General features: G+C 34.8%; 1 protein-coding gene across 6 annotated transcripts in view; it reads right to left on the bottom strand.

Moving 5' to 3' along the window:
• Window positions 1–20733, bottom strand: part of Vmat (Vesicular monoamine transporter) — a 76069-nt gene that overhangs the window by 38308 nt on the left and 17028 nt on the right. For 2 of the 6 annotated variants that reach the window (XM_017609806.1, XM_017609808.1), the window contains one exon: window positions 4152–4800. In XM_017609806.1, the coding sequence (XP_017465295.1) occupies window positions 4152–4782 (631 nt within the window). In that variant the 5' untranslated portion in view covers window positions 4783–4800. Of the gene's footprint in view, window positions 1–4151; window positions 4801–15110; window positions 15325–17204; window positions 17528–17793; window positions 18252–20733 lie in introns of those variants that run through there. The other 4 variants (XM_017609805.1, XM_017609809.1, XM_017609807.1 and 1 more) reach the window with 4 other exon arrangements.

Raw genomic sequence — 20733 nt, 5'->3', positions numbered from 1 at the left:
ATACAGTTTTATTTAAAACAAAACAAAGAGAAAAAAATTTTAAAATTTTTATTATTTTTTTATGAAAATATAACTTAATATATGAAAAAAAACCATGTAAATCACAATTTGAAACATATTAATCCGGTTTTATAGAATCGCTTTGAGTATGTAGTTTTGTAGCCCATTAAATTTTAGTATAATAAAGTGCAAGTTGGAAGAAGCTTGGACTTACCGTTGAGTTTTGGCAATTTTTTGTTCGCGCATTTTCTTCCATACACAATGGGCCTTATGCATAAAAAGTGAGCTTAAGCTCAGACTCAATTTTTGCACTGAAAGGGTGAGCTCAAGCTCAAGAATTTGTACTGAAAATCGAGTCGGAGCTTAAGCTCACTTTTTATGCATGAGGCCCATTATTTTTAACAATTCAATTTCTATGAGCAACATCTTTCACAAAAAAAAAATACCAAATATGAACGGTAAGTACTAGCTACCTAAACTTTGCACTTTGAATTGAATGGGTTACTGCATACTCAGAATATTTCTAAGAAATATAATTAAAAACTCAAAATTTTTATGAAAATTTTTCGAATTTTGCTGATTTTTGTACAAAGTTTGAAGTTTTAACTTACATGGTCTTTGTTAGATAACGAGCCACAGTTTCATCAAAAGTAATAAATATTAAATAATCGAAAGGGGAATAGCCAGAGAAATCAAAAATGTCTCTTCCCTATTTATATTTGCTTCTATTTTTCATATCCCCGATTCGTTTGAGGGTATTATTATTATTTTTTAAAATTTCATTAATTATATTATTATCTTATTAATAAGGATGCTGGCTATATTTATAGCACCCATATATTCTATGTCCGTTGTGATAAACAAGTGCTACCTCGCTTGTATGAAAATTGTTTTTGGACCAGAGTACAGGGGGAGTCTTAATAAATGAATAAAGAAAACACTAAAAATCGGGATTTAATCGGTACAAATATTTAAAATCGGGGCGCTTATATTAAAAAATATTCAGCGAGATAATTTTCTCAAAATCGGTACTGTCCCGCCAAAATCGGCACGAATGGTCACCGTAATTATACGTAGCTACCTCAAAATCTAACTAAAAGTTAACTCCAACTAACAGTGAATGGAAATGGAAAAGGTGCAAGTAGCGACGAATGGTAAAAACAAGAAGATTTCCGCGCGAGAAAAAAAATGCGAAAAAAAGAAATTTGATTCTTCCTTTTTGGCTAATGGTGCTGATTATCATTCACTGCTTAAGTAAGAGTAAAAGTTATATTTCTTCGCTCGACGGAGATGTTACGCTACGCACATAAATCAAATCGCATCCTAAAACAACTTAGCACCATCTTATGGATTGCTAAAATATGCAGTCAACCGACCTTTCACTTACTCTGAGATACTTTTATACAGATATGCTTGTATGTTCCCTTTGTATGTATGTACATTTTGCGGCTTTACTTATTTAGTTTATTAAAGGTGATTTCTTCGAAATTTTGCTGACTTACTATTAATAGTACTATCATTTTCACTTGCCTCCGGTATAATAAAGTAATAAATTATGGGTGTGCGAGTCCACTTAATGTGGGTTAATTTGAATAGGAATTTATTTAGATAGAGGTAGGTAGTTTTAGAAGTTTAATCCTTTCAGAATTTACCATTTAAGTGGCGCAACTCACGCTCAGTTTAAGCGCTGAGTATGGTGCTCTAGTCTTTAGAAAGCATCTGCCAAAACATCGAAATTGGGACAGCCACAGTAAGCCTACTAGATGTTTGGAAACATGAAAAAATATTAAGAATGCACAACAGCGCTCTTCACATATAAAAAGGCGATTGTAGTATCTTGGGATGTCTCACCTAGGATAGTTCAGTGGATCTATGCAGCACTGTGCGTGGAGCACCTGGCACATAACATTCGAAACGGTATAAACATGTATTTTTATGGCTCCAAACTCGATGGAAGTTCGGAGGAAGAGTCCTTTCTTCAAAACTGGGAGTAGAAACATTTTTCTGCTTCCAGATCGCTGCAGTGCTGGCTACCCAAGAGTCTACTCGGCACTTCGTAAGAAGATCAAAGGAGAAGAGGCAGCTCTTTATCTTCTCTGACAGTCAAGTAGCCCTGAAGGCCCTAGATTCTTGCCTGGACAACACAAGATCTCTCACTGAATGCAGAAGGTATTGAAGGTAACTGCAAATCCGACGAATGGGCAGGAATGGTACGATCCTTCCGGGGAAGAACTTGGTAGGTATGCCATTTTTAAAATACGTTTTAGGTACAGCAACGTACAAGCAGCAAGTGAATGCTGGGGAAACCCCACTTTCTGTGAAACAGCGAGGTTAGGACACCCAGTAGAACCCAGATTTGGCACTTAGCCGGCGGCAGACATATTTTTCATCGCTCGCGGTCAAGCACTAGCTAGAGAACTTTGTGACTTTGCATGCCGGAGTTGGGCTATAAGCCTATCTGTCCAGGAGTAGTCCACAGATTGCTACAGGAGCTCCTACATATGTCCGAAGAGATGACCTGCGCTTCACCAAGGGTACCCTGACCGGCTAGCCTATCAGCAGTTTTGATCGTACCCTGCAAATTAAGAGAATTTATCCTCTATTTTAATCTGGCCAATTCAACGACATCGCAGTTTCCAGCAACACAACTTTGTCCCGTATGAGTCTGACTAGCAAATAATCAGAGGCAACCGTTGAGCGTGGTCAGCGACTGCTTATTTAAAGCCGACTATTTACATGAAAAACGTGAAGTGATCTGGAAACCTAAATTTGGGATTAATAGAGAGCTCCTTGCAAAGGACCTCTTAATCAAACTTTTAATCAAGTTGCGATCCATCTGTGTATAAGTTCAACACTGCCTCTTTCCAACTTCCACCTTCCACTTCCCACCCACTAAGAAAGATATGAGTGGTGCCCGTCTAGCCACGTATTGATCCGTTTTCCCCCCTTATAAGCGCCACATAATTTTTTGCACATCTTCAACACGCAATTAAAGCTCACACTTTTTCGCAATTCATTCTACGCCACTTTTCTACTTCATTGCTTTCACACACACTGGCACAAAAAAAAATCCAGTTAATGACTATGAACAACCCACAAATTACGAAGCATTAAAGAATTGACGTGCTACTAAAGAAAAATCACGAGATAGCACATTCATTACGTTAAGTGGTGCGATAATATTATTTTTATTTTTTTATCACCTACATATCTGAGACGTCGTATTGCATATTTTATTCATGAATTGGCAGCACTGAAAGTGTGGTAAGAGAAAAGAAGAGTAACAAGAAACGGTAAATGGACATCTTTCAGGTGATTGAACAGTGCTTTTGAGCTGCATAAATTGGCGTGCTGACAGACCTGCGTTGAGTGCAGATAAATACTCAGGGAAAATGAATGAATGAAAGAAGTAAAAAGAAAAAAATCACATAATTTATGCGGTTCACCATAAAGGCGTTAAGTGAATATTGTAAATTTGAGCAGCAACAAACTTATTTTAAACACACGCACATAGGCAAAAATATACATACTATGTATCTAGATTATACCGTACCAGAAAAGAAGGTTCGCCGTACACCCCTGAGTCTAAAGTATTTTTTAAGACAATTTGGTAACAAATTTTTTTGGCCGAACATAGGGGTCTCCGTTTTACATATTTCTTCATATCTTCGGCATTTACAGTTGGTTCTTAAAATTTAATATATCGATGTTCTTGGCCCAAAGATAATTTGTTTTTCCAAAGTTCATCGATCTAAAGTACCCTGTTCTTGCACGTACCCACCAGATCTTAATTTTTATAACACTAACGTGCCACCCTAATGTCGGCAAGTTAAATCGTATCAAAAATCATTATAATTTTGCTAAGGAAATATCTCAATTATGACAGTAGAACTATTAAAAAAAATAGTTTTAACTGTTAATGGAGGTGTCACCCAAAAATGTGAAAAGGCAATCCCTCGGTTCGGTCAAAAACAAAAAAAAAAACATTCCTTTCGAAATTGCCTCGAAAAAATTCTTTAGACTCACTTGGAACTTTTTTTAGTTGCTTCTAGGGTGGCACGGTCTAATGTACATAGTACATATGTACATGTATGGAATGACAACATTTTTTAATTCATAAATTTCTTAAGTTTGTCTACACTTTCACTTACCAACAGTTGTCAACAACATATTATCCAATAACAACGCAATGGCCACAATGATCAAGACGAGTTGTCGTGAACCGCGCCAACCGATCATCCAATTCTTGAAGGTGGCCCATGTCCCGGCGGCGCGGTAATCCTCCTGCCGGCAATGATCCGGCGGTGGCGGCTGTGGTGGTGTCATATAGAGTCGCCCTGGCGTCTTGATGGCCGTCGGATCTGTGCTCGAAATTGGTGTCGGTGTTGCCTGTGCTGTTGCTGCTCCCGTTGTTGTATTTGCGCCACCGACCCCAAAAATGCCACCGCCTGCTTCGGTAGCATGTTGAGCGCTGTTCCTGTAAGTGTTGTTGCGGCCATTCTGTTGTTGTTGTTGCGCTAATCTTTGATCGCTGCTCCACGGAGCTGTTGTTTGCTTGAAGGGATTCTTGCTGGGTGTATCGTGATTGAGTGTTTTGCTTTTGTTGTTCTGTATTGCGGGTGTGGTGCTGAATGATGTGGTCGCGTCGTGTATCGTTGTTGTTGTTGCTGCTACTGCTGCTGCTGCTGCTGCTGTTGCTCCCGCTGTGGATGTTGATGCCAAGTGACTGGTGATGTGCTGATTGAAGTTTTTTGCTCCATCTCCAGAATCAGTCGATTGCATTTCGCCACCCGCTTGTTACTATGGGAAATAATATGATAAAAGTATGGTTGGATTAAATATACGAAATAATATGCGCGAGTGTAATGGCAATGAGTATAAAGGTTAAACTGTAATTAATTTTTGGCGATTACTGAGTTTGTTATCTGTTAAAGAGTAAATTAATCTTAAGCACTGGGAATAACTCTTAGGATACATGTCAGGGAGGAAATATAAATGAAAGATTTGCCTTGCTTCGGCCGTGCTCCTTGGCCCATTCTTTGTCGATATATTAACAGTGTAGCCATGCAAGACAACTTTTCTCTCAGCAGATCCGCGTCTAATCGATCTAATAGTTTCAAGTAAAAACTATATGCCAACGGGTGTTTTATCGTTCTCAACCTAATCCATGTTTGCGATATTATCATTAGCATACGAAGAAACCGTCGCCATGTTTCATTACGAGAAGTTCCAAGCTTGTTATTCTAGCCTTCTAGTGTAGAATAATCTCATAAATAGTTACACAAATCTTATCAAAGGTTGTCGAGCCATTGGGTTACACTGAGAAAAAATCAACTAAAAACTGGTTAACATTACCAAATTCAAACCTGAAAGGGAATCATTGTTAGTTTTGGTTTATGTTAACAATGCTTTGGTTGATATTTTCAACAATGATTTGGTAATATTAACCGCACTTTTGTTTATATTAACCATACTTTTGGTTGTAGATTTTTTCGTTTGTATACGATTATGTTCTGCACTTCACATATACTTTTTCGTAATTAAGAAAAACAAAAAAAAAAATAAATAAATAAAAAAAAATATGTTTTGCCGCTGACGGCATTCGTACTCGAAACTGCTGGAAGTCAACAAATAACAGCAGGCAGCTACAGTAAGACATACAAATGAGTTTTCAAATGTTCAACTTAAATCAAATTTTTTACAATCGGTGTATTTACCATGAAAAAACGAACAATAACTTGGCTAAAAAAACCATTGTACTTTTGGCTTAGTGTAGGGTAGGTTTAAGTGATCGTTTCCTGTAGGATACGTAAATGACTTGGGAGTTATTTTACGATAAGTACTACGTAATTTTGAGCGGTAACCACTACTCATTCGGTGAAAGACCGCAAAACAATTATAAAGCTTCGTAAACGGCTAATATAAATTGTCCAGAGTACCTTAGGCTATGGAAAGCTGGACTGCCTAGTAGAGAGTGTCGTGCTGATTTCACCTTATTTATACTATTTTTAGAAAATTTCAGGATATGCAGTTTTATAGCCTATATAACTTTTGTATAACAGATCAACTTTTAGTTGGCTGCAAAATACCGTTGATTTTTGGCAATTTTTCTTCTTTTTTGTTGACAGTGTTATGCATTTTCTTCCATAACGACATCAACAAAAAAGTGCCAAAAACCAACGGTATTTTACTCCAATTGCACTTTATTATACAAAATTGAAAGGGCTACAAAACTGCGTATCCGAAATTTTACTAACTTATTCGCAGCTGGTCATTAGGATGGCGTACTTCTTTATTGATTTTTATTACTACTACTCCTTTAACGGCAGGTACTTCTGATGGAAAAACGCTACAGAAGTCTGGAAGCCTATACTTGATATTGATGGTCAGCTCCTGCGAGAAACCATTCCCTCAAGTTCTGACCCTCTACAGCCTCCTCGCACCACCAATTCTGCCCTTGACAGAATGTTAATACAGAAAAAGGTGCTTGGAACCATTTCTCAGACACAATAATCCGTGTAATCAGGAACGTAATCGAAGCCTTCAAGAATTTCAGAGTAGGTATCCAGACGCTGACCATAACAAAGCATGGGCACAACCCGTACGCAAATGCTTCAGCTAAAACTTTAATGAGTTGACTTAAGACAGAGCAGCGAAATCCATCTTTGAAACAGGTTTGGAGGAGCCTAGGGAAAGGCTCCTAGGTCTAGGTAATGAATACATAAAATTACTGAAGATTTTCAGTACACGATTAGGAAGTTAACTGCCGAATCTGAGTTAATTCTCCACTGTGAAAACGGCTCTAAATCTAATAAGATGCGATTTTGTGGTTATGAGATTATGGTACTTGGTCGAATTTCTCCATGGGATGCTAGAAGTACGTCTCTTCAGTTCTCTTTTACCTAAAAATTAAACCAACTTTGTTATAAATCAAGCAACAAATTCGTTCAAATTCGAAATTAAATCAACGCCAGATAAAAGTAGGTTACGATATGAGATTAGAATTTTGGTAGTGAAATGCGACTACAATCTAAGAAAGGAACAAAATCACTGCAGTTATTTATGAACAAAAGGAAAAGTAGCGCAAAAATAAAAAGAGAAAGCGAAAAGTAGCGTACGACGCACAAATCGGATCAAATAAAAGTTAAGTGGCTGATGAATGATTGTTATTAGGCGAGAAACGCATATCAAAAAGCATTGTTACATGAAATGGGGAGGCAAATAAGAGAAGCAAACCAAGTGATGGGAAATATGAAAATCATAGTAGGAGTCCGGGAAATATTTACGCAGATAAAGAGAGGGGAAAATATTGTACATATGTTTGTACATAATTTAGTGTTAGCATAATAAAGGGAAGCTTTTTTGAGCGTGCAACAGTAGCAGCCATTTGGGAGTAAGCTATTGTGGGAAGGAGAAGCAAATAAGCTGGCTAATAGAACAAAGCTGCTTAGGCTTACCGCTGTCAGTAGTATATGTATTTAGTTACGCATATAATCTAGTTTTCGTGTAGTAAAAGGAACTGTTTCAAGTGCATGTGTACTTATGTAAATATAACAAAACATGTAGCTTAGCTATAAACTTACTTAATTATTTGATGTTTTTTTAATTATAAGTAAACATAGCTTTTCAACAAAGAAGCCACAATAATTTTTCAAACAGCAAAATCTCAATCTTACTAATATTTAAAATGTGAAAGCTTGTGTGGGAGTGTGAGTATAGTTATTCCAATGAAATTTGGAGTTTAGATAGATTGCAACCTGGACTAATGAATTGAATTTTTTTAAGATAGCTGCTACCTTTTCAAAAGTTAATATGAAATAATTAGTATGTTAAATAAAATAGTACAACAATGTGGGTGTATTTCGAAAATATTTTTGAACAGTTAAAAAGTCAAAATCGATTAATTTACAAGTTAAAGGAAATATTTTAATATGGTTGTAAAATGAGATTTTTAAAAAAGTTCTTTTGCGAAAGTATTTTTGAAGAGGGTTGCCATGTGTTTAGAAATTCAAAATCAATTTTAGTGACAAGTTAGTGCGGTTTTTTGAGGAGAGTTCCCTATAGTTAGAAAGTGTCGGTTCAATTAAATGAGAGGCCATACATAAAGAGCTCGAAAACAACTTCTTTCAAAAATATTTTGAATAGGGTTGCCATCTATTTACAAATTCAAACTCAATTTAATTGACCAGTTAAGTAAAAATTAGCAAAGTTTATGTAAGCCTTAATTCTGAAATACTTTGACGAGTACTGCCACCTTTTTAGAAATTAGAGAAGTTAATGTAAGCTTTACTTATAAAATATGTTTGAAGGTGGTTTCCACCAATTTAAAAGGCCGAGGTGAATTTAATATGCGATTGAACGAAACATGGCAAGACTATCTACGAAAGACAAGTTATTTTTCACTCCGAAACGGCTGATTTACTTAAAATCTGACCCAAACATTGGGCATCTTTTGAGATATAATTTGTATTCCATAAATATATTTTCCTAAACTTCAACGTTTGCTTGGGATTGCTTTATTTGCAAAACTTTTAAATTGTAATTATTAATATGAGCGCCATACCTTGGCAACATATTCTAAGATATTTATAGTACTTTTCAAAAAAATTTTAATAAATATAGTACACTTCAAATATATATAGTATTTTATTTTAAAGAAAAAGGAAAAACGATTTTTAACTGAGGGAAAATGAAATTATTTTAAGTAAATTTGTTAATTCTTTCTCAGTTATGTTACCTGCTTTGATTATAATCTCTTTTGCTTATAAACTCACAATGACCTTTTACTTTAAAGAGTATTTCATTTAATATTGTTATTTCAGAATTAAGGTCATCCATTTTAATAAAAATTTTTTCGTGTAAATTACTGAATATATTTATAGTTATGATTGAAGAAATATAGTATTTTTGCGTACTATATTTTTTTCCAACAGTATATAGTACGCCGACCGGAAAAACAGTACAATACTATATATTATAGTACGGTTGGCAACCCTAGCCATACCAGAAATTTCTATGACCGTAGAGAATATTCGTTTATTTTAGACTTAAAGTTAAAGTTAGTTAAGTTAAAGTTAAAATAAGTATTTTTCATTTTCAAAACAAACGAAAAACAAAATTCAAAAAATATGGCACGCGCATGTGGGAAAATAATAGTTTGCAGGTATGGAATTAAAAGAGAATATTTGTGTTTAACGTTTTTGCGATGCATTGCATATTTTCATTTAATATCTATATGTAAGTTTGTTTTACGATTACATTAGCGCTACTCCACTTATTAACTGGCATTGGCATGGATCTAGAAACCTTCACTTTATTGACCTTTCATTATTCTCATCAACGCTGCTCGCTTGACACCTTTAGAATACTTTGCATGGTCTACCTATGCACCATCCCCCTCTCCCTTTATGTTTACATTTCCTTTCATTTCATTATTATTTAATTTCTGATTTTGTTAATTATATTGTTTGTTTTAAAAATTAATATAAATTCTCCCATTCCATTGTTTTAATTAGAAACCCTTAATTGCTTTTTGAATATTCATTAACGGGCACACGCTTACCCATGCCTAAATAGGTACATACATACATAAATAGGTACATATATACACACGTATCTACGTATGTACATTAGGGTGGTCCAAAATATGTAAAGTCGGAAATTTTATGCTCCCACCCCCTAGGATTGTTCTATGTCGAAGAAAGTATACTCCTGCTTTTTTATTTTGAAATCAAAAAATATTTAGAGTTCGCTCAAAGCACTCAAAGGCTGCATTTCTTTATTCATTCTGAACGTTTGGAATAAACTTTTTTGTTTACTTATTCTTTAGAACGTTCCTGATGATATGTTTACGTATATTTCAAAGGCATTCTGTTTATTCCGGACGAGAAATGGGATTATCCGGAATGTATAAAGAAACGCAGCCAAAATGTTTCAAGTATTTTATATGGGGAAAAAAACAACTTGTCGTAGAAATGGTATGGAATTCTTGAAAATCAATATTTTCCGATCGGAAAACTCTGGTTCTCTTCAGGAGACTTCCCATAACAATACCGAATTGTTTATTTAACCCTTTTTTAATACTAACAATTTTTTATTAATTCTTTAATTGTATTGTCTGCCATTTTCTGGAGGTTTTGGCGGACCTATAAAATATAGTCACCATGAAAAAATGGTTAAATAAATAATTCGGTTATTACTGGGAATCTTCTGAAGAGAAACGGAGTTTTCCGATCGAAGATAATGATGTTCAAGTTTTGTATACCATTTCTACGAAAAGTGGTTTTACCCCATATAAAAGACATGGAAAACTTTGAGCGTTTTGAGCGATCTCTAAAAATTTTTTGATTTTAAAATAAAAAATAGGGGTATATTTTTTCGGTATAGAACAATCCTAGGGGGTGAGAGCATAAAAATTCCGACTTTACTTTTTCACGTGCATTTTTGGACCACCCTAATGTGTATGCATTATTGTTGTTGCTGATTTGTATGCTTTCGCAGCACGTGTTGCAGTATTCAAATAACAATTTGCATGTTTTTTTGTTATATATATTGCGCATATACATATATATATTTATATATACATACACACACATATATGTATAATCACATAAAAAGTGCGAATAAACAATCACAGCACCACCTCAGCTTCAGCTCTGGTGGCTTTCTAACGACATTTTTAAATTAAAATTGTGATAAGCCGAAAAAAATATTGTGCGTGGATGGCACCTGCGACTGAAATGAAACTTATTTTTCTTCTTATTAGACGTATAAGCATGTTAGGATTATATTTCTGTATCATAATTAAAAGTTATCATAATCTCAATCTCAATCCTAGTCTTTATGTTAATCTTCGTTTCAATCTCATTCTCAATCTCAATCTTAGTCTTAATCTCTACTTTAATTTCAATCTCAATCTAGGTTTTGATCTTAATCTTAATCTATTAATCTTAATAACAAAAATTATAATTTCAAATGATTTATATTTTTTCGATGAAGAATAATCGTTATTTTTGGATTTTTACTTTTTCGGTAAATTTTTTATCGTTATTTCTGATTCATAACCGTTCCATTCATATTAAATTTTTTTAGAAAATAAATGATATAAATCGGTCACAAAAACGCAGTCTCCATCCTAATGGTTATAGATAACCGAAAAAAAATAATTATCCAAATTTTACGAATATTCTTGATCGAAAAAAAAAATAAAAAGTAATGATTTTGTAAATTATGATTTTTGTTATAAAGATCATAACTGTTATGATCCATGGCCGATACCCACACTTCTTTGCAGACCTTTAAATACAGAAACTGTGGTTTTGATCATCAGACGAATATGTGACGATCGGGCTGACTAAACAAACTATGTACACTCAAAGTCTTACTAAATGTTCTCCGTAAACTTTCAGCGCTCGTTACATCTTCAAGTCTACGTGTGTTTTCCAAGTCAGATCATATTTAAATTTTTATTAAAATTTCCGTGTTGTTCTTCTACAGAAATAATTTAAAATCTTTCTTAAAATTAAGAAACTTCATGCAATCAACATACACAAGAAATTTTCTGCATACTAAAATTTCATATAAATTAATAAAATTCAATTACACTCTAGAGCAACTATACAAAAGTTCATTTTAGCTACACTCCAAGCCATTCTACGCACTTCCTCCAAAGAAGAAGCTTGTACATAAATAGAAGAAGTAGAAGCAGAAGTCGTCAATTATGACAGCTTTTTGATTTAATTGACAGTGGTTAATTGAATTTATATGAACCGAACAGACTAACATACAGCTAAAATGCGTTTGTGTGTGGTGGCAATGAAGTTGAAGTGCAACTCAACAGCATCGTGACAAGTGTCAAAAAAGCAAGAAAGGCATATGCGCTTGCCATTAAACGTGTCGCTAAAATAGCCAACATTGTGATCAAAGCAAAAGAAAATTACGCAAACACAATTTGCGTACCAAAGTTTTTCATTGAAAATTGTCTTTCCACATCAAAAAAGACAGACGCCTTGAAAGGAAGCAGCACCCAACGCTCATCAATAGGCTTCTAGGAAACCTTTACACTCAACGTGCGGCATTCATGCTACTGTCCCACATAACGCTATGTCTTTTCTCATAGGAGTTTGCATACGTTTCTTCGTTAAAATGTATGTATGTATGTACATTAGACTGCATCACTCCCCATACAAAAAATAAAATCGGTACGGTAAGACGTCCACCAAAATATTTCGGAAAAATATTAAGATTTAAGCGAGCTGGGCCGATTTGAAAATACCTCCCAAAATAGAGTTTTTTATGAATAAAAATAGTTTTTTAAAGATATTTTTTTTGAAAAAATTCCCTCAAATGACAAAACAGTTTAAGCTTAAAAAATTTACATAAAAATATTAAAAAAAAATACATGTAAACAAATTTTGAACGGAATCATAATAATGAGATTTTTGATGCTGTTTTCTTAACTTTTTTCAAAGATTAGTATCAGAAAAACTTTAATAACGGAAACTCTTCCGAGTTAGACTTGTGAGGTATCATTGGAAAGGTATTTTCTCGCCCTTTTTATTTCTCTGCTAATAAGCTCATTCAAAGTTGAATTAAGATGTGTTGGTATTTGAAAAAAAAACAATGGGACACGAATGACTTTTTTGCACATAAATAAAAATAGTGGAAAAATATATTTCTATCGAGATCCCATAAGCCTAAACCAGAATAGTTTGGCCCAGTTATTAAAGTTTTTCGTAAATCAAACTTTGAAAAAAAGTAAAAAAAACAGCACCAAAAATCTCATTATTACGATTCCGTTGAAAAGATGNGGTTTCGCAGACTCCACAGGATGGTTTGAGGGAAGTTTTCACAACACGCGTGGCATCAAAACGGTACCATAAATACCTAAGCTTGGTAGTGCTGATGGGTCACTGGTAGCTAATTCATCCCAACCTTACTTAATCTAGACTGATTAAGGCGCACGCCATTTTTTCTTCCTAGTTAGTTCTTCAAAGGGTTAAAGAACAAAAAAGCTCATACTGTTTAATATATCGTCACCTTAGTGGAAGATCAACCTATCTAGTTCGAAAACGCGCTATCTCAGAAAACTTTTTCAAGAACTCCATACTTCAGAATTTGGTTGAATAACGCCCTATCTCCGAATTCGGTTTAAAAACGCCATATCTCAGCTAAAAATTTACTGAAAATGTGCTGAGATAGAGGGTTTTTGAATCGGCAGCTAAGATAGGGCGTTATTCAACCAAATTCTGAGATAGGGTGCTTTTTAATAAAATTCTGAAATAGGGCGTTTTTCAATCAAATTTTGACCGTTTGAAGGCGTTCTTGGAAAAAATTCTGAGATAGATCGTTTATGAACTGGCTGCCGAGATAGGTCGATCTTCCACTCAGCCATCGATATGTACTACTANTAGGAGGTGAAGTCTTCGCAGCACAGTTGGGGCTTGAAAAAATCATTTCGCCTACCCGGCCACTGCAGCGTTTTTCATATGTAAGAAAATCCCCATCAACACACACAGTCAGGCAGCACTCAATGCACTTAACTTGGGCACATGTAATTCAAAAGCCGTGGCTGAGATGTATGAGCAGTTTGCTTTTTACTTGGTGTGAGTGCCGGGGCACCGGAACATGCCAGGCAACGAGAGCAAACTACCAAAATAAGGCACAACCGTTCCACTTTTGTAATTCTGGAAGCGTTTAGGCATGCCACCCGCTGTTTACGAGCTTATTCTAAGGGATCTATGTATCTCTTTACCTAGCAAGTGATAGATGGACAAGTCTCACGACTTGCGACGAGTAATGATCGAAAGGTCTCTTCGTACTGCCAGCAGGCCATTTTGCCATCAGAGAGCTTGGGGGTTCCCGATAAGGACTTATGCAGAAATGAAAAAAGAGCCAAAAGGAAGCTTGCCGCACCTGTTAATGTTTAGTGGCTCCACCGGCCTCCTGCATTAGTTTGGCAGCTTATAGTATTTGTCGTTGCCGAGCTCAGCGACTGCTGCCCCTACGGTAGGACTTCTCATGCCCCACGCTAGCCTTCGACCTCTATAGTGGCTTCGAAGTTCGTTCTAAAGTGCAGATCCGGGATCACATAGTTAATCCGTCCAAGTATAGTTGACGCTATGGTACTGTGACCGTAAGACCTGCACACAAACTGATCAGTAGCATAAAGTCTGACGGCAGTTTTTACTGCCGTTGGTGTAGCCCTGACTTCACCTGTCATGTCGATCATTGATAGTCTATGTACACTTTGTATTCTCTTAGGAAATGGTCTCTTCTCCAACAGTGGCGGTCTGACTATCGCCGTGAAGATCCAGTGACCTACATAGCCGAAGTAGGAATACTGGAACTATTAGGTTTCGCAGACTCCACAGGATGGTTTGAGGGAAGTTTTCACAACATGCGTGGCATCAAAACGGTCTCATAAATACCTAAGCCTGGTTGTGCTGATGGATCACTGGTAGCTAATTCATTCCAACCTTACTTAATCTAGACTGATTAAGCCGCACGCTATTTTTTCTTCCTAGTTAGTTCTTCAAAGGGTTAAAGAACAAAAAAGCTCATACTGTTTAATATATCGTCACCTTAGTGGAAGATCAACCTATCTAAATAGTTCGAAATTGCGCTATCTCAGAAAACTTTTTCAAGAACACCATACTTCAGAATTTGGTTGAATAACACCCTATCTTAGAATTCGGTTTAAAAATGCCGTATCTCAGCTAAAAATATATTGAAAATGTGCTGAGATAGAGCGTTTTTGTATCGGCAGCTGAGATAGGGCGTTATTGAACCAAATTCTGAGATAGGGTATTTTTTAATAAAATTCTGGAATAGGGCGTTTTTCAATTAAATTTTGACCGTTTGAAGGCGTTCTTGGAAAAAATTCGGAGATAGGTTGTTTATGAACTGGCTGCCGAGATAGGTCGATCTTCCACTCAGCCATCGATATGTACTACTAGTCAAGAAAAAAAAGTATTTCAAGCCTGATGTGTTCCAACATCATAGCTGAAGCAATTTATTTTGTTTTCTCAAACCTACTCTACTTATTTAGTGCATGAGATTTTACATTTCAGTTTGAATTTAATTAGCGCCACTTGCTTTAACATACTTACATTTAAATTGTATGATTTATGTTTGTATGTGCATATGTATATGTACAAATCACTATGTTTGTAAATTACCGCACGTGTATTTATATTTGTTATACTTGAGATTTGTTTTGTTTCTTAAGCTGGGATTACACGATCTATACAGATTTTTACATTTTGGCAGCCACACGGTGATGTTGTCTAGACATTTTTTCGAGAATGAGTTCAACTCATTAAAAAAATTTCCAAACAGCCCCAATCTGTAACCGTCAAGATGTACCAATCTGTACAGTTTAAAGCAGGGATCACACGACAAGTTTAAATTTTTCCACACTTCGGCAGTTTGATATGCAAATGAGCTGTTACAGATTTGCCCACAACAGTAAAGTGGCAAATATTGCCACATTCATTCACAGGGCTTAACCGTTTGGTAATAAAACTTAACGGGTTTGATATTTCCAAAAATCATATTTACCAGCCGATTCAGTTTCTAGTTGAAGATTTATCTCGTTCCAAAAATTTACTCGATAGGCGGCGCTGGAGTCGAGATATTTTTAAAAATTGTATTTGCTATCAAATTTGATTAATATTTTGACAAAAATTGCATTTCATAGGGCTGCCACCCATCTCAAAATTTAAAATTAATCAAGTATGCGATTGACCTATGAATAATATCTATACATGTAATGAAATTGTAACAGGCCGATGTCTGTACATTAAAAATTGATATGGGGGTCTTTATTTGAGCAACAGAAGCCAAATCAACAATTTTTTGAAATTTTTGTCAGTCTGCCTGTATGTTTGTACGTGCATCACTCGAAAACGAATGCATGGAATTGAATGCAGTTTCACCGGGGTCTAATATAAAATATCGAAAGGAAAAAATCAGCGAGTTGCCACCTGTTTGAAAATTGCAGTTTAAGTAAATTTATAAGATGAAGTGAATATTGTAATATGGCCACAAAAGAAAGAAATTTAAGAAGGCTTACAGCCGAAAATATTTTTTGTAGGTTGCCACCTGTTTGAAAATAACATAAAATATTTTTAAACAGGGTTGCCAACTTTCTATATGCTGTTAAATAAATGCACATATATACATATCTTTGAGTTAAATGAAATACATATAACAATAATATATCTAACGCCAGCTGTTTGAGAGAGATTTAATGTAAACATATTTTAACAGAGTTGCCACAATTTTTAATAGAATATCTGTCAAAGTTATGATTAAATTTCGAGTCGACTTTATTTTGACTATGAAAATGCGCCAATATTTTTAGTTTAAACGATAAAAAAAAAAACAAATCACAAAATAGGTATTTCATAATGTTTACTGTATTGAACTGCCAACTTTTGTTTTTGGAAAAAAAAGAAAAATTGTATACCCACAAGCATTGGTATAGTAAGCACATATATTAGAAAGGCGTGGGCGGGTACCTGCATTAAATACATACATATAATAATATCCCAGTAGAACAAAGAAGGATTAAAAAGCAATTACAGAAGGCTTTCTCTAGAATGTAGAAAGCCTGCATGATTTCCTATATTATTATTTTTGTATGTGAAACGGGCCCAGTTGCAAGGCATTGCGTTTTCGTTTTCGGGAGAACAGCTCATTGAAGGGCTAATTTGTTATGTGCAACACTTCACAAATGATTTTTTGTAATTAAGAAAAACCAATAACAAAAATTAAAAATTATATGTTGGGTCTAATGGCAGTGTCACACGATTGGTACATTTGTACATATTTTTATTTTGGGCCATTGGTCACACGATTGGTACAATATTCAATTTCTATTGAAAAATTTTAACACATTGTTTTTCGTGATTGAGATAATGAAAAATATTTGTGCATTCACGCGATTGGGATACGATTTGCACCACATTTTTGGGTAAATGGCCGATCGTGTGACTCTGCCTTAACGAGATTCGAACCCGGGCTCCTTAAAAGCTAATCAATAATAATTAATATCTCTGCGCACTCAGCTACATCCACAACATGTAAATGTGTTTCTAAATTTTTATTTGAATCAAATTTGTTACAATCGTTCAAATAAACTTATTTTCAAACTTGTGTAGCACATGTCAAATAATTTGCTTAACGCGTTGCCTACTCACTTCTCGAGAGAGAGAGAGAGCGTTGGAAGCACCCTATTCGTAGTGTTGTTTGAGCTGTTCTGTAAGACTTTATTAAGGGAAGGCTCTGACAAAGTTGCTTCTGGGATATGTTTCCAAATCAAACCGAAGCAATTTCCATAGGCATTTTTAATAGTAAAAGCTTTACCAAATAATTTTATGGATACATGTGTTTATTATGGTTTACGGTATTCACAGTTCGTTACAAAATGGGTTACAACATGTTCACGTCAGCATTGTAATTATTAAAATGTAACCAAAATTGAAAATAAATTTATAACTTCACAAGCACGAAAAAATAACAAAACAGCAATTCTGCTAAACTTATACAATTTAGCGATCGCATGGCTTGTCTATGAATATGAAACCTTTTTAGGCAAATGCACAAGTCGTGTGATCACAGCTTTATACTTTTGTTTGCACTTTAAGCAGAAAGGAGACCACTTTTTAACTAACTCACGCCACATACATAGAAAGCATTTAAAATTATGTAACTAATTAACAATTGTTATTCTCATGCACTTTTTTTATTTTAATCTGTTATTATTTTTGTTATTGTTTGCTTTCTTACTTTGCTTTTAAATTTTTGTTGTTTGCAAGCTGTGCACAATTAATTCACTACTTCCGATTGTGTGAATTATTTACGTGGCGAAACTTGGATCGAGGACCGAGAATAAAATTAAAATGTTTACTTAAATTTCAGCACTAAATAAATAGATCACTATTCAAAAGCGAGTATGTACAATTCGTAATTTTGTGCTTCTGCGAATTTCTGGCTGTTCTTTGTACGCCTTGTAACCAAAAATTTCAAAAATATAAAAATTCCGTGATCGCGCTCCGAACACAAATTAACCAAGTTCGACAACACACAAACACTCTTAAGATCTATGCAACTATTTCTCTAATAGAGAAACTTGTATTTAAAAGTGCAAAATTATGACTTCGAAGAAATGCGCGCCAAAAATAAATTAAACTGGAAAAGCATAAAGCAGTTGCTTTATTTGTTTTACGACTAATAATGTGGAAGCACTCTGCTTAACCAGCGTGTTTAACGGCCGACTATCGACTCAGATAGATGTCCGCCAATCAGTCAGTAAGTAGGAGAAAAATCGCAGACGTTTCTTCTATACAAAAAAAAAAATATATATACATACATATGTTTATCGTCGTTTAAGTACAAAACCGCGTATCGTCGTTCTGCAAAACCGCGTAACTAACTTTTTTTTGCCAAAACTTGGATTTGCTCACCGAAGCGCTTGCCTCAAGCCTAATCGATTCGTCCTGAGATGTGCTAGAGAGAAATGCGAATGCTTTATAAAAGAAGGAAAAATTTTGAAACATGAGTCTTTTTACTCTCTAAAAAAAATATATTATGCAATTTCACATACGCGGTTTTGCATTATCTTGACACGCGGTATGCATCGTTGCATGTTCTGAGTAAATTGAATAAGCTCAGCTTTGCCGGCATTCGTGTACATACTTGAGAGTGCCGCATATTCTTTTATGTATATAAATATGTAAATACACATGTGTGATGTGACGCATCAGCGTAATGAAGCATTTTCTGGACTCACACGATGGTTACGGTGACCATATTTATGAGACCCGATTATGGGACAAAAAAAAATTTGCAAATTTTTTCCACAACAGATTGCAGATCTTAAAGCCTTCTTCGATGATCCTAGATGTATTAGCCCTGAAACAGTATCATTTTAGTAACATCACAAATTTGTAGGATAATTTTCTCGAGATTTTTACCCCGTAAAATTTGTTAAAAAAATTCGTTAAATTTCAGTATAATAAAGTGCAATTTTAAGTCGCTAAGGCTTACCATTAATTTTGGCATTTTTTTCTTTTTTTGTTGGCGGTGTTACGCATTTTTTCATACAAAGTAAGTATGTTGACCATTTTTTTGAAAGAGAAGCAAAGCAAATGAGTAGCGAGTGGTCGCACTTTATTATACTCAATTTCAATGAATTACAAAACTGCAAACGAAATTTTTTTCTAAAGATTCTAATTAAAAAATTTGAAATTTTGGTAAAACATTGCAGAATTAATTTTTATAGTTTTTTACACAATGTTGGAAATTTGGTATTATATGGTTTTTGTTAGGAAAAGAGCTTAACTTTCATAAAATAAATAATAAACATTAAATAAAGTAAGGAAAAACAGCCAAAACTTACTAAAATGTTAAGTCCTAATTTCTATTTTGGTCACTATACATACGATTCCGAGTCACAGGCATTCAGATTAGGAAATACATAATAACTGTTTATGGAGAAAATTACGATCATATACAACATCACTTTAAACTCCTTCATAGGCATGCCATTTTAATGAGCTGTTAAGGCGTCGAAACACCGAATACGGGACAAATACAGGGCATTAAAAGAAATACAGAACATTTGGCGTCCCGTATAAAATAGTAAATTACCAGGACAATGGGCCAAGAAAAGAGGACTGTCCCCTATAATACAGGACGGATGGTCACCGTAACAATGGTTGATGTATTATTGTTTGACTTATTAGTAGTTACACTTTGTGTGTATCAATGAAATCCATGCATAAGCATTTGTTTTTGTATAAGGTGTTATTTGTTTTATACATGAATATCAGAGGAAATTTTTCAACTAAAATAATACCACCATTTTTGGGTTTTTCGAAGTTTTCAAGGCTTTTTCCAGTTTAAGCGAAACCGCTTAATAGTTTCAAAATTATATCCTAGGCTATTTGGTGATGAATAGTGATCATATTTGATTCCAATAAATTCATGTTTGGCGCTTAAACGCTTTCTATGTATGTGTTTGGCCGAGCTTCTCCTCCAATTCGTGTTCTGTTACTTGATGTTGTTACACAAATGGAGAGATCTAAACTTTTACTCCGCCGGCGAAGAAGCTTTTTATGGCAGAAGTATACTCGGAGGTTCGCCATTGTTTGCCGAGGGGCGACCGCTATTTGAAAAAACTATTTTGATGTTTTGATGAAGCGTCAGAAAAAATGCTATAAAGTATTAGAAAAAAGTTAAAATGAAAGCAAACGTGATTTTTTCACTGAATTTTGTTTGTTTTACTTTTGATCCAAAAAACAAACTTTGAACTTATTTTGCTTTGCTATTTTCTAAATAAACGCGATGTTTACTGTTAATGATTTTATTGTAATTTTCGGCCATGACTTTGTACCAACATAAGTTTGTAAGAAAACTATGTGAAACAAAACCGGTTTATCCGGGTTTTTCTTAATTTAAAAATCGGTAACCGGGTTTTTTCAAATTGCAATCTTTCGAATAACCCGAAATCCGGTTTTGGAAAAAGGCGAATATATAATTTAATAACCTACAGAGAATACTGTGCAGCATTGAATGTTTAAATTGGCCATTAAAACATTTAAAACTTACAAATCTCCGGAATCGCCGAACTTCTGGTAGGGTTCGACCTACTGTGCCAACTGCTCATTAACATCTGTGGTACATGCCTTAAGTGTTGCCACATTCCTAGAGCGTCAGCGAATGCGT

Source organism: Rhagoletis zephyria, unplaced genomic scaffold (genome assembly GCF_001687245.7).
Source record: "Rhagoletis zephyria isolate East Lansing unplaced genomic scaffold, Rhagoletis_zephyria_1.1 Rzeph_scaffold_00257, whole genome shotgun sequence".
In the NCBI taxonomy this organism is placed as follows: domain Eukaryota; kingdom Metazoa; phylum Arthropoda; class Insecta; order Diptera; family Tephritidae; genus Rhagoletis; species Rhagoletis zephyria.
Note: the sequence above shows the minus strand (reverse complement) of the source record. Positions and strands in the feature narration are given on the sequence as shown.